The 25,495-nt window shown below is 36.2% G+C and overlaps 1 protein-coding gene across 2 annotated transcripts in view; it reads left to right on the top strand.

Annotated features, from left to right (window-relative positions):
* The window catches only part of LOC128670198 (neuroligin-4, Y-linked-like), a 76,092-nt gene extending 68,149 nt beyond the window's left edge, over nucleotides 1-7,943 (top strand). For both annotated transcript variants that reach the window (XM_053745670.2, XM_053745669.2), the window contains exon 11: nucleotides 6,763-7,943. In XM_053745670.2, the coding sequence (XP_053601645.1) occupies nucleotides 6,763-7,742 (980 nt within the window). In that variant the 3' untranslated portion in view covers nucleotides 7,743-7,943. The remainder of the gene's footprint in view (nucleotides 1-6,762) is intronic.
* The last annotated feature ends 17,552 nt before the right edge of the window (nucleotides 7,944-25,495 follow it).

Raw genomic sequence — 25,495 nt, 5'->3', positions numbered from 1 at the left:
CCATACTTATCGAGGAGGTCGGAGAAATTAAAAAACAGAACCTGCAAATACAGAAAACGAATACGCAGATTGAAATATGCTTAGAAAGCTTAAAACAAAGTAACGAAGACATGAGAAAAAGAATCCAAACTCTGGAAGAAGAAAGAAAGGATCAACATAATTATATTCTAAACTTGGAAAACAAAATAACTAACTTACAACAGAGTAGCCGCTCCTCCTGCATAGAAATAAGGAATATTCCTGCCGAACAGGATGAGTCACCTTCCCATCTCACATCTCACGTAGTCAACACAGGCAAAGTACTAGCAGTCAATATTCAGTCATCCGAAGTCCGTGATATTTACCGCACCGGTAAAAACAAGATCATAGTGGCCGAATTGAAATCAGTTCAGATGAAAAATGAAATATTGGCTGCCGCACGCAAGTATAATGCAAGCCGTGATGGAGACCAAAAACTCAATACCACTCAAATAGGTATTAAAGGCAGGCCAACACCTATATTTGTATCGGAGTATCTGGCTGGGAGTGACAGAAAATTGTTCTACATGGCCAGGGAATTTGCAAAAAATAATAATTACCAGTTCTGCTGGGTCAGAAATGGTAATATTTTTATCAAGAAGGATTCCACTTCAAAACCACTTCGTGTCGACTCTGAGGCAGCACTAAACTCCTTACAGGCAAAAAAGTGACTATATTGTAACTGTTTGTGGCAAATCTTTTTATGTTATAGGATAGGATACGAGCACAATGCATGTTTAGTTAACTTTTGTATGTTATTTTATAGTTTCTGTTTTGCTTACATATTATTTTTATTTCATTATTGTTACGGGTATACACATTATAAAAATATACAGTTTCTCTTTTTGTACTACACATCACAAATTAAACACACAATTCTCAACACATACAAATACGAAAGGTCTATTATTCACATGATAACTCATTGTTTCGATAAGCTTTGCTACCTGCGTCACCTTCACTTGTCCAGGATCTCTTTATTGAATTCTAAGTGGTACTTAGCGTATTCCAAGCTCCAGTCCTCAAATTTTATCCTAAATAAAATACCAATTTTAACATGACAACAAATATAAATACACTTGCCTCGGAGCTGGAATCGCTAAATGTATCCAAATCATACATATGTGCACCCGATCAATGCGTCAAATACATAAATGTTAATAATAAAAATATTAATATTATACATATAAATATTTGTAGTATAAATTGTAATTTTGATCAGTTTGATACCCTTTTAACATCAATGAATATTCAATTCGATATTATTGTATTAACCGAATGCTGGTTGTCAATCACTCCATATCTACCTAAATTAAAAAATTACAAGCCATATCAAACTATTAACAATGGCAATCAAAATGCTGGCGTCGTCATGTATATACGAAATAACCTGGACTGTAAAGTTTCTGAACCCACAATAGTAAAAGAAGCAGACTGTCTTGTATGTAAATTTGGCACAGAGATTGCTATTATCGCATTATATAGATCACCTTCCTATAAAAATGCCGATGTATTCTCTAGCTGTATTGACAATCTATTAATATCTCTTAAATCCTATAAAACGATCTGCCTAGTGGGTGATATAAATATAGACATAAAACCGGACAATAAAGATAATAAATCCGACACTTATTTAAATCTCATGGCTTCTCATGGTCTATTACCCACATATACTTATTTTACACGACAGAACAAGTGCATAGACCATATTATGCTAAAATCAAAACTAAACTCTACTGCCATAGTCATTGAATCTTTTATAACAGACCATTGTCCGTCGCTACTCTCATTACAAACTTCATTAACGAAATGTACTAGACTAAGGACACGTACGAAAATTGACTATGAGCAAATTAAAAATGACCTGGCTTCGTTTGATTTTACGGGTATCACACAGTCTCATGATGCAAATTTCGCAACAGACCTTTTAATATCCTCGGTTACAGACATTATAAATAAGAATACTATAAAATACATGCCTTCGCGCAGTAAAAGAAATCTTAAGCCATGGATTACCCCAGGGCTTATTCGTTGCATGAAAAATCGGGACAAAATGCATATGAGTTTAAAACGAGATCCAAATAATATGACGCTAAAAATTACATACTCAAGATATAGAAATTATTTAAATAAACTCTTGAAAGGACTAAAGAACGAGTACAACAAAAATCTTCTCCTGAGTGCGAAAAAATTCTAAATCCAAATGGAAAGCAATTAAAGACATCACAAATATCGCACCTTCCCCTGAAACCTCAAAAGATCTCCTGAAATCTTCACCAGACCCTATAAATTCTGTAAATGAAGTGAATAGATTTTTCGTTGGAATAGGGAAAAACTTAGCTAATAAGATATCACAAAATAATAAAGGTCATTCTACGTCGACTACACTAACATCTCCTCTCAATTCCTTTGTGCTTTTCAATGTTGATAGTGATGAAATAGATAGCTTAATAATGAATTTGCGACGGGATTGCGCTGTTGGATGGGACAACATCTCTGCCCGTATTCTCCAATCATCGAGGGCAGTATTTGTTCCTATACTCACACATATTTGTCAGCTGTCACTCTCAACCGGAGTATTCCCAAAAGCCTTTAAAAAAGCTATTGTTTTCCCTGTTTTTAAAAATGGTGATAGACACGATGTCTCAAACTATCGCCCAATATCAGTGCTTACCGCTATGTCTAAAATTCTAGAAAAAGTCATAAATTCTCGTCTAGTAAAGTTCTTAAATACTAACAACATTCTTTCTAATAACCAATTCGGATTTAGAGAAGGCAAATCCACCGAAGACGCTGTGATAGCTTTGGTTGATGACATTGTTGTCTGCTTGGAGAAAAAAGAGAAATGCCTGGGTTTGTTCTTAGATTTGTCAAAAGCCTTTGACACGGTCTCGATCCCCAAACTTATCTCTAAATTGGAAGCAGTAGGTGTTAGAGGAATAGCGCTTGATCTTTTTCGTGACTACTTATCTGACCGGACGCAGACAGTTAAGATCGATGAATATACCAGTGAGGAGGAATGCATTACTACAGGTGTCCCTCAAGGGAGCATCCTTGGCCCTACTTTATTCATAATATATATTAACGAACTCTGCAAATTAAATCTTCCTCACTGCAATGTCTTTACCTATGCCGATGACACAGCACTTTTTGTTCATGGCAAGACTTGGTCGGAGGTACAGAATCATGCAGAGTTGGCTCTCTCAGTGGTAATGACGTGGTTATCTGATAATTTACTCACCTTAAACTTATCAAAAACAAACTATATGACCTTTGGACTACAATCTGCGACCTTGCCTGCACCCGACAACTTCATTATAAAGGCTCATACATGCCAAAACATTACTCCAAACTGCACTTGCTCTGCTATCACTCCAGCTACTACTACTAAATACCTTGGCATTATCCTAGACAGAACACTAGACTGGAAAGCACATATTAAGGCTCTAACTTCACGCATTCGTAAATTCATATATGTTTTTAAAAATCTCCGTGAAGTTGCAGATTTGGATACACTAAAAACTACCTATTTTGCCTTATGCCAGTCTCTTATAATGTATGGTGTCGGAATCTGGGGCTCAGCCCCAAAAACAACTATGCTTCCACTCGAACGTGCGCAAAGAGCTGTTCTCAAAGTTATTACACGAAAACCATATCGCCACCCTACTACACTACTATATTCTGACACCAAAGTACTAACAGTGAGACAGCTATTTGTACTAAAGACAATATTAAGGAAGCACTCCCAAGTAGTGTATGACCCTAATCTGAATTCAAATCGTAGAATGCAACACCGCTATAAAGTATGTCCCATATTACCACATAGAACCTCCTTAGCCAAACGAAACTTCAAAATCTTGAGCTCAAAATTGTACAATAAAATAAATAAAGAGACAAATATTTACCAGTGCACAAAGTTCTTATGTAAAAAACGAGTTCAATTATATCTGACCAACCTTGATTACTCTCAAACGGAAAATCTTCTACTGTGATTTTATTGCCTTTCGCACTTTTATGTTACTTGATGGCACTTGATGGTCTTTTGTTATATTTTATAATTACACAAATAAATAAAAAAAAACTGATAAACCTTTCATGCAAACACACTCATCCTAACTCACAAACTATTTACTCATATACACGAAACACTCCACATTCTCACATAAAAATATATTATATACATATACCCATATATATATTCATACTATTATAGCTTAGTCATTCGTTTATTTTTAAATTGTTAAATATAAATAGATTTCCCAAAGAAACAGATTGCTCTAGTTTGGGAAATCTAAAACAAAATGTTATCACTCGTAAATCAGCCTTTTATATCTGTTACCTAAATTACCTTTAGCACCTATACGTATATTCCCCATGCCAACCCGGTGGCAAGCCGACTCCGAGATACAGACTTACGTCTAGTTCGGAGATGGTCTGTTGCCGATTGGTAGAGGGAACAATATACTATACAAATGTGTTTTTATTTTTGTTTCTTGTTTACTTGTTTGGTTGAAATAAAGAAATTTATTATTATTATTATTATTAAATAAATAACAGCTCTATCTGTAAAAAAAAAAAAAGACTTTCACAGGCAATTTTTCACGTATTTTTTTAAATTAAATAGCAATTACTCACAAGCTACAAACTATTGGCATTTCGGAACGACCACTGCTGAGAAGAAATGCTGAAAGAAACTCATTTGAACAGTGTTGGTCCCTATCATGCACGAAGGGCTTACTATTATTATTTATATATCAAGCATTTTTTATATAAGCCAGTAATCGAAACCAACTAGAGAGTTAACTTTGATAAGGAGTTGGAGTTGGAGTTGTTGCATCTAGTGGACACTTTCTTTTTGACTTTGCTGAGATGAGCCCTGTATGTAAGGGTAAGGGTTCCATCAATTAGTTTTAATAGAGCATAGTATAAACAGACACACATACCCTCCTTTCAACGTCGCATACGGTGAAGATAATCAAATTATTTTTGTTAATGACACAAGTTCGTGCGTTCTTGTATCCAATTCTCTTAATTTGTTTAATTAAGTTAAGAGTTTCGAATGTCATTAAATTTTGTAACAAATTGCTAGCGCCGTGATTGTCCCTTAATTTCTTAATTTTAAACTCATGTCATATTAATGTTGAGTTCAAATATTCATAAATTGTCTATTACTATAGATTTATGACTGGAATTCTTGTTCTCTTTAACCCTAGCCAATTTAGTCGAATCGACGGACACATTAAATGAATATCGTATATTTTTAATGCGCGCGCCGATGACCACACCATCTCTTGTCGATAATTTATTTGCTGTCACAGACCCTAATAATCTTTATATTATTGGCTATGAAAGGGCATAACTTTCTGATACAGGTTTACTTTAATAGATACTTTAATAGAACATAAAACAAACAATGTACTCGTATACTCGTATACCAGTCTTGTTAAAGAAATAAACGATTTTGATTTCGTCTTAACTAATACAACAAATGCAAAAATATGTTTATTTTTTTGTTATCTTTTAAAGCTTTTGTTAAAATTTTGCCAACCGGTTTTGTTAGAATTTTGCATAATTATATAATATGAAAAATTCCTTAACTCGGAAAAGATTTATTTCCATGGGAAATTCAGGTGAGCGTAGATGCCGTCAAAAAGTAGTATGTAATTTTTTTTTTCTTATGTAGCTCTCAGGTCCCTCTGCTGGGCAAAAGCCTCCCCTCTTTGTTTCCAACCACTTCTGTTCCTCGCCAGTTGTTGCTAATCGTTATCGAAGGCCGACAGTTCGTCAAATTCAAATTCAAATCATTTATTCAGAAATTAGACCTTTACAGGCACCTTTTCTCGTCAATTTTTATATTTATAGTTATTTCTCACAAGCTACAAACTACTGGCATTTCGGAACGACCACTGCTGAGAAGAAATGCCGAAAGAAACCCATTTGAACAGTGTTGGTCCCTATCATGCCAGATTGGCTTACCTTTTTTTTTTTTCTTACAATGTTTTTTTTTCTAATAATATATAAAAGTACATAACCAGACCATCGCACCTTCAGCTTGTATGTAATATAATTAATAAATTGTATATACTTATAAAATCAATTTAGTATTGCGTGTTACGTATACGAACGATTATATGCCGTAACGCTTGTGAACGCCTCAACAACTAGGTGATCAATTAATGTTCAAAATGTACAGAAATTGTTAGTAACAAAATTATAGTGAGAGGCTTACTGGGCTGGAACGAATATGTAGCATGCTTAACAAAATAGTTGTTCTCATGGTTGCGTAGGCATAGTTATATTCGTGCTTGTGACGCCGAGAAGCCTGGTGTGAAGTGCTCTTTCTCTCATATGCAAAGATGAGAAAATAAATTTCTAAATTTATATTTAGTGTTCAGATTTTCTGTATGTAAATTTAGGTTAATGACAAATTTGGGGAGATTGATGAGCTGTTGTCTGTACGATCGTATATTATTAAATCGTATGTAGGATAGTCACATCATTGATTCAGTGTATATACCCTAAGTAGAGCGAACAAAACTCACTTATCGTCTAAAACACAGAAATAAATCTAAACGAATAACATCTGTAATATTTGCAACAATATTCGTCAAATAAAAGTCCATTGTTAAATATAGTATTAAGAACATTTTAAATAAATAAATCAACACACAATAAGAAACTTTAGTAGTTTGTAAGTGCAAATAATTATTTTATGTACTGAGTAACCAGAAACTTTGTCCGCAGGTATGAAACCGAAGCTCAAGAATCACTATCGAGCGCACCAACTGTCCGTCTGGTTGCGCTTAGTTCCTGAACTCCACCGCGCCGGGATGGAAGACGTTACGGCCAGACACAACCTCTTCAAAAACCACAACGAGCAAGATCTATATGAAGGCATCGTGAGACCTGATCCACTAGCAAGAACTGGGAACGAAAACGAACAAATCAGACGTAATGGAACCGTATATACTGACACCGCTTTGACAACGGTCGATACTATCTTAGCCACTTGCGCTACTATCCTGCCAAATGGAAGAGACCTCCAAACAGTTAATGCCACAGATAACACTTTAGCTAATCTCGAAGCCGCCGGCTATGCCGCGTATTCAACAGCTCTAAGCGTTACAATTGCAATCGGCTGTTCATTACTTATACTGAACGTCTTGATATTCGCCGGTGTGTATTATCAAAGAGACAAATCTAGGTCAAGATCGAAACAGACGCGTTTTAATGAGAAGCATTTCGAAACGATATCGGGCAAGCACTCACATTATCACATGGACCCGACCCATGCTCCGAGTTTGGTTGTGGACGTGGAACGACACAATCGCAAGAAGCAAATGATGTCGGAACCGCATTTGTCGGGATTGAATTTCAAAGGGCCATTAAACGTGCCGAAGTCCCCGCCGAGCCCGTCGATTAGTATAGATAATATGATGCTGCCGAGTAAGCTAGGTAGTCGGAACAGCAGTTTTAGATTACCAAATGTGAGCTATCCTCAAGTGGGAGGGTATGCGACTATGCCGAAGAATTTGAACCAGTTTAATAACTCGCCGCCCTTGCAAGAGTTGCGGCAGCAGAAATTCCAGCCACCGAACGGTTCTGCGGCGCAATCCTCCCCTAGGGAGGGGGAAGGAGCGAGGGGAATGCCCCATGCTACCCTCAGAAGGGGGAAGCCTCCCCCCAGCCTTCCACAAGCAGCCATTGACGAGATGAGAGTGTGACAGTTAATTCCATTTGACTTTACATTACAGGATTAAAAGGTGTTTCTGAGTCTTTTTAAAGTGTAATTCGTGTAATTCAAAGTGTAAATAGGTGTATGGGGATGTTGAACGTTCTTTTTTTTAGAAAAATAATAAAAATGTTATCGATTTTCTCAGTCACAAGAATATGATTATAATGAATAAAATCATATGTATCATAAATTCAATTGTTTTATTCCGTCACTATTTTAGATTTAATGCCTTAAGGTGGGTAAAAATGTCAGTAAAATACCCAATCAATAAGTTAGATTAATTATACTTATAAACTATTAGAGCCATGCCCCTTTGTTCAGTCACGCTCAGTCATTTTGACGTCCGTCGACAGACTACGTAAAAATGGTATGAAATCTCGTTGTACGTCAACGCACATCAGTGCCAGAACCTATAGAAAATAAGGGAGCTATAACGTGCTGCGTCATCGCTAAAGAGCTTGAATGAGTATGGCTCATATGAGTTCACAGATTCAAAAACACAAAACGTTGTCACTTGTCACTCCTCTGTTAAATTCAATATCACTCGGAAGAGGGATCGTCAGGAATTCCTCCGGCGTCAGAACTACCGCATTGGAAGATAAATGAAATGTCATTTCCATGTTTTCTCAGACGTGATGTGCTCAAGGTTGCCCGGAAAGGGTTTAATCAGGCTGAAAAAGGGCTCAAGTCACTCATAAATAAAACATCTGACAATACACGCGTTGCGTGGTTCACGTGGCTCAGTATAGATTTCTTTTAGTCTTCTTGAGTTTGACTACACAATCGTTTATAGATTTGTTTATAAAACTTAAATTAGCGGTCTTGAAAATAAAAATAAATATTCATGCCTTATTCGTATTGTACTAGTTGCATATGTCACCTTTACATTTATCTCCACACAAAAATACCTACATTTATTTTTTACTCCATTTAGACGTGAAAGAAGGACACAAACAAACTTTTACGATTATATTAATATTATGGATGTGTAAGTAAACTTAGAGTGGGTTGAAACAGTCAATTTGACGTTAACTTTAGCCTGCGAAGAAGAACGCAAAGTACGCCATTTTGTTTAAACGTCATCGGCGCGTAGGTCCAAGTCAACGTCAAAGTTTACTCATCCTAAGACATGAACTATGACAACATATATAGTAAAATCTTTTATCATATTCGTTATTAAATACTTCTAATTATATACATTTCTTAAAAACGCCTACTAATATTTTTTTATGAAACAAATTGAGTTAGTTTTGTCTAAAGGTTAAAGATCGTGTTGTGACCAATATTCAATTTGCATTGGATTTGTGAGTAACAATTAAAAAATGTAGACGTAACATAGGTCAATCATAAATAAAATAAATATGAACGATGAAAAACGTTCGAATTTTTTATCACATAAAAAGATCACAAACAAAAGAAATATCATGTTTCTTACAGTTCCAAATTAAAATCCCTATTATCTGCAAAACGTAATCAGAATTAATCTCCTTACAGTTGACTCTCGAATAATTGTGGTTCTTGCTTTTACCTGAGATTTTTTACGTTCTGTTTTTTGTCAACGCTTCTAAGTTGAAGATAAATTTGGCACAATAATATTGAAAAATAAGTTCAAAAACCAATGGAGTGATTAAAATGGTAGATTTTGAAAAACAAATATGTCAATGACCTCTCAACGAAGTCCAGCGTAAATGTCGCTGAATATTTCAACGCAGCGGCCGTCGATACGTCACTGGAATGCGTCACTTGAACAATTGCTGGAGGATCACATTGAATATCAATACATATAATAAAATTGAAGAAAGGTCAAATTTGTACATTGGATTTTTTTTTTAATTCTTCTTGGAATATACCTAGTTACTGATATAGATGACGAAAATATAGTTTTGGAAATTTTTGTCTGTCTGTCTGTCTGTCTGTCTGAATCTACTGGATTGCGCATCACTCGAAATCTACTGGACCGATTTGCTTGAAATTTGGTATGTAGGTACCTTATATACCGGGTTAACATCTTAGATATATTTCATCCCGGTAAATTCATTCCCGTAGGATAATTGAAAAACTAATTATGAATCAAAAATGCCTCAGAATCCCGGGCTAACATCTTATAGACATTTCATCTCGGAAAATGAGGAGGGTCCTGTAGGAAATTTAGATACATTTCATCCCGGTAAATGGTCAGGTTTCCGTATAGAAAAGAATGAAAAAGGCGTGAAAAACTGTTAATATGAAAGTTCTACACCGTTGAAGTTAGTGACTTGAAAATTTGGATTTTGGTTGTTTACAACAAATTAATGAATACGTGTTTCAGATTTTTCTGATAATTAACCCTCAACTTTCAAAAGGGGGGTAAAAATTGTATGGGATTTAATACAATTTTCAAGATAAAAAGCTGAAAATTCTTACTGACACTTACTTTTTGTAGTAAATAACAGTAAGTAAATACAAAAAATGTTTAATTTACGTTTGTGGTTAATAAAAAACCGGGACGTAAAACGTCATGAAAAATGGGACGGCACGCTGTACAAAGCGGGAGTGGTAGTCGGAGCGGGAAATGGTAAGGAGACACGTAGTGGGAAACGGGACGGGACACATTGCGAAAAACATGATGGCACAATATGTAGGAAACGGTACGGGATATCTACATTACATAGCAGGAAGCGGGATTGGACAAGTTTGCGGGATGAGACATGCAGCGGGAAACAGGAAATTGAACTAAAGATGAGAAAAAATGCGAATTTAAATCATATTTATGTTTACCAGTCTTACAGAATAGGTAAGTGATAAAAAAATTACTGATATTTTGCTATGCAATTCACGTGGGCGAAGCCGCGGGCGAAAGCTAGTCGTAACTAAGATTGTAAATGCGAACGTCAGTTTGTTTGGTTCTTATACCTCTTCACGCTTTATGCTAATCTTCTTCAAATGGGAACAGTTATTTTTGAGATGAAAGGTACCCTATATCCTTATACTTCTTGAAATTTTGCATACATATAGTTTGAAGTATTCAAAGTATATGTATGCAAAATTTCAAGAATAGTATTCAGTAATAGTAGAGTATTGTAATAAGTTAAAATTAGGATTAGTTTTGTCATTAAAATAAAAAATATTTATGTATTAAAAATCATTGAGGTGAAATATATGTATGTAGAACGATATTTTAGAGACCACCAATACGAGAAACTCAACAAAGTCAACGTTAAACAAAGAAGTTCTAACTATAGCATTGTAAGCTGAATATCACTAGCCATGGAATATCTTTAGAATTTGGTTTAGTATTGGCTCCTTCCTGCAAAGAGCGTCGCGTCCCACAATATTGACTACAGCTAGCAATACAGGGACACGACGATAGATTGAATATTTTATAGCAACCGTATATCCTGTCATTACAAAATATGGAACATATAGAATAGACAATAATCCATAGGTACTAATATCATAGAGAAATATTTGTACTTTTGGTTTTTTTTTGGGCCGATTTTGTTGAGATTTGCACAGAAATAGGTGCAACCTTCAATACTTACTTATGTACTACTTAATATTATGGTTTTACTCAAGCGAAGCCGGGGCGAGCGGCTAGTATATTTATATAGTTGGTGTAGTGAATTTTTTGCGGAAATAACTGTCTATGAAAATACACGAGTCAGATCGATCTAGTTTATATAGTCAGAAAATCTGGACTAACTTTCACATGTAAAAAAAAAAACAAAATAAAAAAAATATCTGAAAATGCATAAATAATAAAATATCCAGTCATTTTTTTATTTTATTAGCTGTTTGAGTCCCACTGCTGGGCAAAAGCCTCCCCTAACTTCTTCCACTCCTATCATTTGTGTTCTCTTGCCATTCTTTGTCGATTTCCACATGGATTCCTGACATATGAAATATGCATATTTTTCCTGTACTTTTTAATTCCACATAAGTTATTCTTCTAAGATCGCGTTATTTTGTACAAAGTGACGTCGACAGGAGTCTATTGACGTCACGTGTACCGTTTATTCGTGTCGCTGCGAAACGAAGATAACTTTACATTAGTATACATTTCTATACGTTGGTAAAACATTGGTGAGTGTAGTGTTTGAAATGCAACAAGCGATGGCTAGTGAAGTGTTTCAAATACAACAAGCGATGATGAAGATTAAAGATGATGAACTCATATTCACTTCGTCACTAGTTCAATCATTATCTGTCTAGATAAACTCTCTATCTAGAAACACACGATATGTGTTAAGATCGACAATGTCTATAATTATGTGTCGATCTTAACACATTTCATATTATGTCTATGATTATGTGTCGATCTTAACACATTTCATGTGTTTCTTATTTCATGTGTTAATTATGTCTATAATTGTGTCGATCTTAACACATTTCATGTGTTTCTTATTTCATGTGTTAATTATGTCTATAATTGTGTCGATCTTAACACATTTCATGTGTTTCTTATTTCATGTGTTAATTATGTCTATAATTGTGTCGGTCTTAACACATTTCATGTGTTTCTTATTTCATGTGTTAATTATGTCTATAATTGTGTCGATCTTAACACATTTCATGTGTTTCTTATTTCATGTGTTAATTATGTCTATGATTATGTGTCGATCTTAATACATTTCATGTGTTTCTTATTTCATGTGTTAATTATGTCTATAATTGTGTCGATCTCAACTCATTTCATGTGTTTCTTATTTCATGTGTTAATTATGTCTATGATTATGTGTCGATCTTAATACATTTCATGTGTTTCTTATTTCATGTGTTAATTATGTCTATAATTGTGTCGATCTTAACACATTTCATGTGTTTCTTATTTCATGTGTTAATTATGTCTATAATTGTGTCGATCTTAACACATTTCATGTGTTTCTTATTTCATGTGTTAATTATGTCTATGATTATGGGTCGATCTTAACACATTTCATGTGTTTCTTATTTCATGTGTTATTATGTCTATAATTGTGTCGATCTTAACACATTTCATGTGTTTCTTATTTCATGTGTTAATTATGTCTATGATTATGTGTCGATCTTAACACATTTCATGTGTTTCTATTATTCACTAGCGTTTGCTTGCGGCTTCACCTGCGGCAAAACGTCGCCTTTTTGACTCTCCAACCATCATATAAATTTATTATTCGTTTTAACTTGATAGAAAGACATACAATGAGACTTTCACATAAGTATTTTTTTGACCTTTTTGAGCTTAGAAATACAGATTTTGAATTCTATCTGTATAATATTTCATGTATTTTTGAGATTATGATTATCGCCAAAATATTTGTCTATTTATTGAAACAATAGAACATAATTTATTGTACCAATCCTACTAATATTATAAATCCGAAAGTTTGTGAGGATATATTTGTATATTTACTCGACCGATTGTTATGAAATTTGGTACACGGGTAGAATATAACCTGGAATAACACATAGGATTATTTCGTACTTTTTATCCAGAATTTCCCTCGGGAGCGAAGCCCCTCGTAGACCCGGTGGCTACGAGCCAGAACAACGTGCTGTGTAGCACCTCGTAACAGATATTTCCGCTGAGCGCTATTTAAACGTCTTCTTTTCACTATATTTGCTGTCTACGCCAGTACACCACAACACTAGGCACGTCGCGCCCGCGACCCCTCACGCGGCAGCCAATGGCTATCGAACACGACATTTAAATTTTATTCCTGCGCGCGCACTACAAATCTAGTTTTTTTTCCTGTCATTCGAATTTCTGTTTTCCAATATACCAATTTGTAAGAACAAAGAAAAATATAATTATCTAATTCTTAGCTCCAAGTATTTTATTTTAACTACGTATTAGTTCCGTAACGAACATTAGCGTCTTGGTCTACATTTTTAGGTCAGTCGAATGATTTAATCAAATTCATAACATCAGTAGTCATTTAATAAATAAATATAATACTTGAAATGATAAAATTGTATGAAATGATCAATTCCAACGATCTTTGTGGTCTAATGGTTATCATGTCGGATTGACTGGAGGTCCCGGATTCGGATCCCGGTTTGGTGATGGAAAATGGTTTTTTTCAGATTGACCTTGCATGCAATACAAGTTTCGATTTTACTTTGGGGTTAACTCAATTTGTTTGATTTGTCTATTTATATTTATTAATAAATTGTATCCAAAAGACTCTTGGATAAAAGATGGTATTTTTCTCAATAAGGACACTAATTGTGAAATGTATGTCTCATAGACATTGAACCAACAGCTTTATGTTTCTGAGGCTACTATATATCTCAAGTTAGTCCAGCCATTCTGTAAGACAGCCATTCAGTGTATTAAATAAAGCACCGAGTGTTACTCGGCGTCCTAAGTTAGCGTTGAAATGTTTTACGAAGTTACACATGTATAAATCACTACACTGACGACAAAGGCCATAATTTTTTTTATTTTTGACTGGGCAGATCACGTCTGCCGAACGCACCATGACCGCTGGGCCTTTGTAGCTACCAAGTGGAATTCACATGGTGGCTACAGTAACAGAGGAAGACCACAAACAAGATGAAGCGACGATCTGAGGATTCAGAAAGAACTGGTCGGACGTTGCGCAAGATAGAGAGAAATGGAAGGGGATGGGCGAGACCTTTGCCCAGCAGTGGGACAATAGGGGTTAGCAAAAAGAAACTTTTGACATATAGGGAACTTTTTATCCCGAAATTCTCACGGGAGCGAAGCTCCATGCGCAACTAGTGTAGTATAAATAAATTACTTCCTAAAAGCGAACAACTCGACTTCCAATCTTATCTTGAATCAAAACTAAAAATTATATCTCATATCTCGTGTCCCGGTTACATAGATAGATAGCTTACATACCTGATAGCAAGTCCCAAATAATAAACTTCGAATGTATGACTCGCCTGTGATTTTACAACCGGCTTTCCTTCAGTAAACCTTCATTTGGAACGATAATTATTGCCTATTATAAAGTAAGAAATTAATCAATAAAAAGTAAATTTCTTAGACGACCTCGGTCCACAGGACCTCGATGGCGCAGTGGCCTCTGAACCCCGGTCGGGTCATTATGGTAAATGATCTTTTTCATGGTCCGGGTCTTGGATGTTTATCAATTTAAATACATGTTAAAAAATATAGCAGCGTTGAGTTAGTATCCCATAACACAAGTATACTTTGGGGCTAGCTCAATCTGTGTAATATGTCCTATTATATATTTATTTATTTAGACGTATTTATATTTAAAGTAAATAATAACAGACCATTAACTTTCTTAAGCTGTAGTCTACGGCATTGTGCAAGTTAACGCCAGCTTTCGATGCCAGAACTTGGCCAATTATCTTTTTATGCGCTTTAGGTTTCAAGTACTTAGCAAAAGTTTTAGTTACAATACTTCCATTAAGAGCACAGAGCTTTCAAACGTCTTCACCGTTAATAACAAAATGATTAAAGTTAATAATATTGTACAACAACTTTATTTGTTAGACAAATTAAAAAATAAACCTGACTTTCAATATTTATTTCGCTATAACTTTTGAACGGCTAAACCGATTTTCATCATACATATCTAAGAACCACCGCACAAAAAAATGAGCTGTCAGATTAAAAAAAAAAACACATCCAAATCGGTTCACCCGTGGATGAGCTACGGTGCCACGTGCACAGACAGACAGACAGACACACCTAGCGGTCAACAACCTCAGCATCCTTCGTATGCATCAGTTGCTAGCCAACTCAATGTTGTTACATGGAGAGGAAAACGGCTTGTTACAACTTAAACATCAATGTTTTTCAATATTCAATTCTAATATATGAAAATCCTCAAGCAAACACTTACAGCAACCCACTTTTTGCGTATGGGATTAAAAATGAAGGAAAAACGAATACATTTAATAAAGGAATAACAACGTGATAAGAGCGCTTATAACAATTGTAAAAAAAAAAACGATTTATTTGGTACTTAATTATAAGCAATTTTGATGTTCATAAAGATGATCATGGCAATAATTAATCACATTATGCCTAATCCGGATAAGTTGAGATTTTTTTTATAAATTAAATATCTCTTCGAACGCGCCGCTTCGAGGCAATGTGCCCAGAATGCTGGCAGCATTTCACCGCTGAACTGCCAGATTTATTATTAAAAGAGAAACTTGCACAAAATAGTTTATAAATTCTACATAAATTTACTGTTAATTTGTGTTAAACAAACAACCACTCCACCACTCTATACTTATGTCACTGAATGTACATGTGTGATCTTAATAGTCGTATTCCTCATGGCTGAGGGTCGTGGTCATTACGTGGAATGAAACACACACAACAACTTTCTTGGCATTATTAATGGAGTGGTTTGCCATTGCCTTCTCCATTTCACACACAAGATAATAAGAATCAACCAGTGTGCAGGTTTCCTCACGATGTTTTCCTTCACCGGATGTGTAATACTGATGAACATATAAATATTTGTATCTATCTTATCTAGATATTATTCGCTTACATATTCACCGAAATAAAAACCAAGCGTTCAAAAAATCAGATATTCCAGTCGAATGCGGAAAAAATTGCAAGTTCCAATTCCATAAAGCTAAGGGTTTACTGCGCAGAGCCTTCATCAAAAAACTATTCTTCGAATGGCGGCATGACTCGCCGGGCGGGGCGTAAGATGCGCGGTGATAATATTAGGCTGTTGACACACTGTGAGCGGTTACTCTTTGTTGCACCAATCGACATTGACCTGCGCGCCGCCGCCGCCGATTTAATAAAAGGCGTACTTTGCTTTGTTCTGCGCAGGTTAGAGTCAATATTGCACCATTAATATATTTAAATAATGTTGTTCTTCCTCATAGTCGTATTCCTCATGGCTGAGGGTCGTGGTCATGACGTGGAATTAAACACACACAATAACTTTCTTGGTATTAGTAATGGAGTGAGCCATTACCTTCTCTATTTCACACACAAGATAATAATCAACCAGTGTGCAGGTTTCCTCACGATGTTTTCCTTTACCGGAAGCAAGTGGTGGTCGATGAAAATAACTAATGCATAAGTCAAATTGGTATACAAACTCATGTGGCACGAGTAGGATTCGAACCTGGGACCTGGGCATATTAGTAGTGGATATGGACAGTATTCTTTGTTACGATATAAACAGTTTTTGACATCCTGTTGTTATTATGAAAATTTTGTAAATAGCATGTCTATGGTATATTAAATAATAAAAGAACCTGTCCAAAAAAATTACAACGCGCTTCATTTCAAACGCGATATCACAAATCGAACCTTGACGATCCTGTGTGACAACACCTTTAGCTCTCCAAGAGTTCGCAAAACAGATAAATCCCAATCCTCACTTTGTCTTATTGAATGTGATTTTTTAAGTATAGATCCGATTCGAGTCGTAACTCAGTGATAGTGGGTGATACCGACCTGAAAATGCTGTGGAGTATTACTGAAAGTATTATTATTGCCAATTCTTTTTTACATTTGGACGACCTCTACGTTGTGGTACGCTCGTTCGCTATCAGTGGGGGTCCTGGGTTCGATTCCCAGCGTGGATAAATATTTGTACCTGTGATCACAAATATATGTCTGTGAATCTGGATGTGCTATGCCCATTTATAAATGAACGTATGAATGTTTTTTGGCAACTGACAATGATACACATTTTTGTAAGTAATACTTTTAAAAGTACGTTAATATTGACCATTCATGCACCACTTTTCCCTTAATGGCGCAAAAATTATTGAGAACAGTTCCCGCTGGTAAAAGTAATCTATATTTATTAGATAATATATTTATGCAGGCGACAATTATATGTATTATCTTCATAACAGTTTATATTTCTAATGGCAACTTCTAGTTTAATCTATATATATAAATTTCTTGCGTTACTGAGTGACTCACTTTGACTGACAACGCACAGAAGAAACTACTGGGCGTAGAAAGCTGAAATTTGGTGTACATATTCCTAAGACAGTGCAGGGGAGCACTAAGAATGGATTTCCTGAAATTCCCACGGGAAACGGATTTTTTACTCACATAAGAAGTTGGGAGCAAAAGCTAGTAAGTATATAATTTAGCTGTGAATAATAACGTTGTGGTTTACATTTACGTTCAATCACCAACATAATGTATATTATTGTATCTGTAGCGGGAGCTAGGTGATTATGCTCGACCGCCACAAAGGGTAGATCTTCCCGTCAGGCTAGGTGTTGCGCCTGGGGACCGCACGGCTCCGACGGTGTCATGTCGGAGGTTGTATTTATGCTTCCAATCGAAAACGCACTGTCTGCGCGGTCTAGGCTTGTTAGCTGTCTATAGTGAGTCGACCGTCGTGCCACCTGTCCGTAGTGTCCTGGATCACTTGTGTGGCTCGTTATTAATTGCGTTTGGTCGGCTTTTTACATCTGCGCCGTGTGGCGTGGTAGATGTCGCCACATATCTTTAAGACTAAGAATGTAACTATTTCTTATACTGAATTAAATAAATAAATAAATGCGTGTGTAATAAAATTATATCTATGTTAATTGTTTAATAATAGTCTACGTTACTTGTCAATCAGTAAATTCCCTTAACAAGATCAAACAGGCTAGCTATTTGCATCAAGGACTAACGACCTATATTCTAACTACATTCAAAGCAGCGGCTTCATCAAAGTGTGACAGGAACTAGTTTCACTAAGATCTATAGATAACCAATGAAATAGACTGAATATGACGTGTATAGTAAGTACTCTAAAGTAAACAGCTACTAAATCTTAAATCTGAGGATCTCAAGGTCTAGTTTTCTACTTTTTCTTCACCATTTTACAGGGTTGTAATCATTCTTTGTTTTTAGACATCTATAATAGGTTCCTCGAGTATAGTACGCGTGCCAATCAACCCGTACCCAGGACCTGGTTGGAGTGTCATAGCTAGATTGTAGTTCTAGCAGAATATAACTTTTTATTTTCATTCATTGGGGACACAATTGCAGTATTTAAGAAAGTTGTGGCGACATCTACCACGCAACATGCACAACGGCGCAGATGTAAAAAGCCGACCAAACGCAACTAATAACAAGCCACACAAGTGATCCAGGACACTACGGACAGATGGCACGACGGTCGACTCACTATGGACAGCTAACAAGCCTAGACCGCGCAGACAGTGCGTTTTCGATTGGAAGCATAAATACAACCTCCGACATGACACCGTCGGAGCCGTGCGGTTCCCCAGGCGCAACACCTAGCCTGGCGGGAAGATCTTCCCTTTGTGGCGGTCGAGCATAATCACCTAGCTCCCGCTACAAAGTAATTAAACTGTCGAAATATATTTATGAAATCTGTCTATGATATTGAAAGTATGTAAAACTATAAACATATTTCGGATGTAGGTATAAAGAAAATTAATACAAAGAATAAATCAAAACATACACAAAGCAAATCAGAAATTAACGTAAGCTCTAATTAAGAATTTAGATTGAATGATCAATAAACCCCTCTATCGTCATTATCTTCTTAATGCAACCCTAACAATTTTTTTTTAAGAAAGTTTTTTTTTTAAATTGCTGGCTTGAATTTAAGACTTATTGCCATAGTCAATTAAAATTAGCGTTATAACCTATACTATAATCAGAACTAAGAGACCTGTCTTTGAACCTGACTCAGGTTGAGCCGCTTGCTGCGAGCCAATTTCATTTGTTGTTTATTCCATTAATGATCAGCTCAACCAGAACTAAGCGCACTAAGCGCTAATCTGATTTCATTAGGGCAATATTCGTCTCAAATTCAAGCCGTATTTGTTTATGTATCAGTAAGGTCGAATTGTATAAAGTTTTTGACGACCTCGGTGGCGCAGTGGTAAAGTGCTTGCCTCTGAACCGAGAGGTCCCGGGTTCGACCCCGGTCGGGTCATGATGGAAAAAAGGTTTTTTTTTTATTATTTGCCCGTGTCTTGGATGTTTATCTATATATGTATTCGTTATGAAAGTTTTATGTTCCATCAAACTGTTGAAGAGTTCTCTCATAAGGCGCCGATCCTCCATCAGTCACCATCAGAGTCGATGAGAACACTATATAAATAACATTGTATTGTCATCCAAACTTAGCGAGTATACAACATTTTGCTCAACAAATTGGGGCATCTGTTTCAGAATTGTTGAAAGATTCCATCCTAGCAAACATAGTTAGCCTTATGTATTGCAAGTTGAATAAAAGCTTGTAAAAACAGTCGATCTATAAAATAAACGTTCAAAGCATACTTTGATCTAGATTTCAATAAAAAGTTACATTAAGTTACATATAATCACAAAAAGGGTTCCTGTTAAATAAATATAAAGTTACACAAGCCTAAATCGACACGGAAAACTTTTCCTAGAACGAAAACTTGCTAAAGTTTCCATTAAATATTTATTTTATTCCATGTATGTTCGGAGAATTGCTCAGTTACGAAGGGATTTGAAATATATTTATTTTCAATTGTAATATAATATATATATGTACGGGTATAAGTGTCAAGAAGATCAAACAATATTGTGACGTCGTGTCTTCGACGCCTGCGCCTCACCTCACTCTAATCTATATATATAAAACTCTTGCGTTACTTAGTGACTGAATGATAGACAATGCACAGCCGAAACTACTGGGCGTAGACAGCTGAAATTTGGTGTGTAGGTTCCTAGCACTGTGTAAGGGAGCACTAAGAAAGGATTTCCCGAAATTCCCACGGGAAACGGATTTTTACTCAAGTACGAGGTTGTGAGACAAAAGCTACATTTTTTTCAAAATTCTAGCGCCAAATTACTGTAAAGGGGAGGTGAAAATACACGCGGGTGAAGCCGCGGGAAAAGGCTAGGGTTAAATAAAAATGTCAAAATGGTGTACTGATATACACGCTCTGCTCTGACCAGTCGCTCATAATTCATAAATTTATTTTTAAATTTCATGTTGATAATTTATGTACACTGATAAACATTAATAGTGAAGAACAACAAAATAATTTTTAATTACATAAAAATAAATATAAATATATTAGGACAAATCACACAGATTGAGCTAGCCCCAAAGTAAGTTCGAGACTTGTGTTATGGGATACTAACTCAACGATACTATATTTTATAACCAATACATGTATAGATAAACATCCAAGACGCGGGCCAATCAGAAAAAGATCATTTTCCATCACGACCCGACTGGGGATTGAACTCGGGACCTCTCAGTTCAGAGGCGAGCACTTTACCACTGCGCCACCGCGGTCGTCATAACTTTCTTTTTGAAAATGTCTGAGCGCAACGAAAAATTTTCTAATTTTTGTTGAAACAGTTTTCAACAAAACGTCGTTTCTATCTACTTTAATTCAATTCCACCATATAACAATGTCTTTATTTTGCATACTCTGGTTATTAAATATTCAATGTACATTTTCATCCCAGCTTCATTAACGTTATCTTCTCCTTGTAACTAACCAATTAAATAAAATAAAATAAAAAGTGATATATATATATATAGTATATTTATTTATTTTCTTACAATTTATAGTCTTCTCTGTTCATGTTGTAGGCTATTACTTCTGATCAGCCTGCTACTGTATACACGTCCTCTCAACCTATCGCCGGTTGACTGTAAGAGATCCCTACATGGGATAAGTCCGCCGTTGTACAATGTATCTTTCGTGTATTAATTTTGATTAATGTGCTTATTTTCGTCCAATAAAGTTATTACAAACAAACAAACAAACAAGTTATAAGTTATCGTCATAGTGAGTTTTAGTAATTTAATGAGTAGCTTGATTTTAAGTAGAAATATGCGTAAATCGTTATCAAGTTTATAATAAATTCCATTAAGTTATATAAAAAAGGAATTTAATATCATCGACTTAAAATTAACAAGATACAATTTAAAAATTAATTTGAGTAATAATGATTATTTTTATGAACCTGAGACCTTGAGATAACAGGCGAGTCTCTTAATCACCGAACACCACGATTTCAAAGATATATAACAAATAATCTTCATTCTTTATTCTGCGTACGTATGTTTAGTCATAGGGTCGAAAGCATAGTGCGGTAAGGATTGAAACTGTTAACCTAAGTGTCTACCGCGAGCCGCAGAAAATGGCTATTCTTTGTATAGCCCGTCCTGTTCTTTCGTTCTTCTGATAATCATCTTGTCTCTTTCATGCAATACAAATTTTCTTAGAACCTTTGGCTGCGCATAGTTACGACTCGTGTGGTCTAAGTCAAAGGATACATGATTGGAAAGTGTAACCCACACTAACTTAAGTTTGGTTGCACCAGTTAATGTTGAAGTTAACTTTAAGCTGCCCTGCAAATTTTCCCTTTTTGGTGAAACGAAAGTTAAAGTCAACGTTAAAGTTGACTGGTGCAACTCAATCTTAGAGCACATTAAAATCCGATTAGTACAAAACAACTAAACACATAAATAACACTTGTAAACACCACCATTGCTACTAACTTTAATTCCAAACTTTAATCTTATTTTTATGTAGATCTCAAAATCATTTAAAGTAATCTTTAATTCATGAGACTAAAAACAGTTTTTCACGAAACTCGCAAAGTTCAGTACATAGCCTGCAGCTACACGAAGTTCTCAACGAAACAAAAACAAGTCGGGGAGAAAATGGAAAAACGGGGAAACCCAGGAAAACTTTCGTAATAAAATTCAATAATTCTTAGCCGAAGTGAAGTTAATTGCTGAATTCGCAGATAATTAAGATAGATCGCGTAAAAATGCCCGACCTCCTTTGTCTTAAGACATAAATAAAACTGTTGATTTTGTTTCTAAATGTACTTTTTGCAAGAAGGAAGGAAATAATTCCATGACTTGTTCATTATTTTTACAAACCTTTTCTTCCACCTAGGTACTCCATGTGTTTGTCTGTAATCAAAGCTTATAATTTTAATTTCACCTATTTATTACAATTCTCCACGTCGATTCAGTTTCCACGTCAATACAATGTTTTGATAAGAATTACCTAATAACGCATGCGAAGTCGGCTACCAAGGAAGGTATTCCTCAAATGTTTTTTTTTTTTACATGCGTTAAACGCAACTTGATTTCTGATATTTTTTTGTATTCAGATGTTCCTGCGCAGCGGTGATCACTTAAAATCATGTAACCCGTTTCCTCGATTGTCACCCTATTCCATAAGAAAAGAAAAAAAAGGATTTTATTAATATGTGTATCATATTTTAACGACTAAGTGTTGGTTACACCCATAGGTTTCTTTTATCTATGGTTACACCCGGTCTATATAGTCTTATGTATATGTTACCGGCTAAATCCGATTCCTGATAGAAATAAACCCACTCAGCTTATACAGGAATGACCTGGTCTAAATTAACTTAGCCTAGTCCAACAAGCTTCATTAAATATTATTTTATTAAATTTACCTATATATTTTGTCTTTCTAGATATTCTATAATGTTTAGACTAGGCCATGCCAGGTTATCCTGTGAGTGTGTATTTCTATTAGGATAACCTACTTTGGCCCAGGCTAAACTGGTTTCCCCCCGACGGGTTCCCATCTTGTCGCGATGGTGGGGCTTAGTAACCGGGGGGGCTGGTCTGACACAACCAGCCACCCCGGTGAACCAAGAGGAACCCAAGGCCCAGAGACTTTGGTGGGTGCTCTGGGCCTGGTGGACGGTCCCCTCAGTAGTACTGCCATTGGCTGGTGACCCGCCACCAGCCTTTGGATGTGGAAACTAGAGGGGACCAGAGGTGGGGTCGCGGGGGTTTGTCCTCCGCGACCACAGCGCGGCCGTGGCGCTGAACACGGTGCGGTGGGGCCGCAGGGGAAGAGGAGAGTCGGTATGTCTCTCGACGATCCCCCTGTCCTCTGCGGCCGAAGGGTGGCTGCCTCTGTATCGGGTGCAATGTGTGGGTGTCACCTGCCTATCACCTCTTGCGCCCGTACAGAGGCAGACTTGGGTGCCCTGTGGCACCCAAGATTTTGTGTGTGTGTTGTGATCACTGGTCCCTTCAGGACCAGTGGTCGGTGATGCCCGCTCCCCCCGTCAGCTTTCTGACTGGTGTGCGGAGTGGGCTTGATGGTCCGCGCCACGCTCGCGTGGCGTAAGGGGCGGGTGGTTAGCACTTGTGCTTGCTGCCCGCCCAGGTCGGGGCCGAAAGGCCGGCCGGGGGGGCGTCGCGGTCGAATGCCTAGCGACCCCGTGACGTCCCCCATAACGGCAGCGTGAAAACGCCCCAGGAGTTTAGTGGGTAGGCTGGGCCGACTAGCGGCCCAGGAGTCCCACACTCAGTGCGTAACAAGCATTCCCCTGGGTAAACAAAAAAAAAAAGGCTAAACTGGTTTACCCTATCGGGCTTAGGACGAACTGGTTTAGCCTAGGTTACACCAGTTTATCCTATCGCATGTAGGAAGAATTCGTTCAGCCTAGGCAAAACTAGTTTGTCCTGGAATCGAGTTTGGCCGGTAACATATATATGCTTTGCTATTTATATTTTTTATTTTATATATGTAGTTATTATTGTATTTCAGTATGTGGTAGTATTTGCGTTTAAGTTACTTTTTTGCGCCGCACAACTTTTCTCTGTTTCTCCTAATGGTTAGCCGGGAGATAGTGCTTATAGCATTAAGTTCGCCATTTGTTTATAAGTATATATTTACTTGGAACAATAAAGTTTTCTAAATAAATACACCAATCAACTCTGACGTTAACTTTAATCTGCGCATAAAAACGCAAAGTACGCCATTTTGTCTACACGTCAGCGGCGCAAAGGTCAAAACTAACGTCTTAATAAACTTACGTCATTATAATAAAAATTATGTCCTACCAAGGTTGCTTGAGTCAAATAAATTGCTGTTATTTTTAACAGGCAGATTATATAATCTATGTTTATATCATCAGATAATAAAATCCTGTAGCTTGGACCAGCCAATATCCCGAATAAACCCCAAAACGTCTCACTACGTACAAGGCGGATCATAAATTATTTCCAAAGGACATCGCGCCAAGATTGCGAAGCTCTAGGCCAGAATAAATTGTAGGCAGTTTTCATGTCAAGTTTGTAGCCATTGGGTTGATAATTGTTATTATATGGTCATTGGTTTGAATTAAGATTATATTGTCTAATCTAATATTAATATCACTGATATTTTTACTATATATAAACTTATCTATAATTCAATCGATATATATATATATATATATCGATTATCAACTCACAAATCGATTAAAAATTTATCGATTTGTGAGTTGATTGATTTAAAGCCCAACAAAAAATAAACCTTTCTCGTAAAATGGGATAACTCAATATACCTCAAAGCAAGTAAAGTGAAGTTACTGGATTGGCTCTGATCGTCATTCCTGTTGTCGCCAATAGAGGAGAAAAATCAAGAAAAATTGCAACCCTTTGTCTACAAACCGACTTGGGGCAAAAATATATTTTTGTATATATGTTATGTATGTATGTGTGTGTGTATGTATGTATGTATGTATGGATGTTTGTAACGCGATAACTTTCGAATCGTTAGTCCGATTTTTATGGTATGTAGCATGTAAATTTAAAAGGTATGTAGCATGGGGTAACAAAATCGGTTAGGTCGTTTTTGAAATATTTACAATTTTGTAAAAAAAAGTATTGTGTTCGCGAGGTCTAAGTTCGCGGCGAACAACTAGTTTTATTTAGAACAGTATAACAAATCTACTAGGTTGCATGTACTGGAATTGTAGGGTACAAGGTCTCCAGATTTTTCCCGGTGTCCTTCAATTAATGAATAAAATGAATGAATGTATGTTATCTTAAT

Source organism: Plodia interpunctella, chromosome 5, assembly GCF_027563975.2.
Source record: "Plodia interpunctella isolate USDA-ARS_2022_Savannah chromosome 5, ilPloInte3.2, whole genome shotgun sequence".
In the NCBI taxonomy this organism is placed as follows: Eukaryota; Metazoa; Arthropoda; class Insecta; order Lepidoptera; family Pyralidae; genus Plodia; species Plodia interpunctella.
The sequence above is the reverse complement of the archived record's forward strand: the minus strand, read 5'-3'. Positions and strand labels throughout refer to the sequence as shown.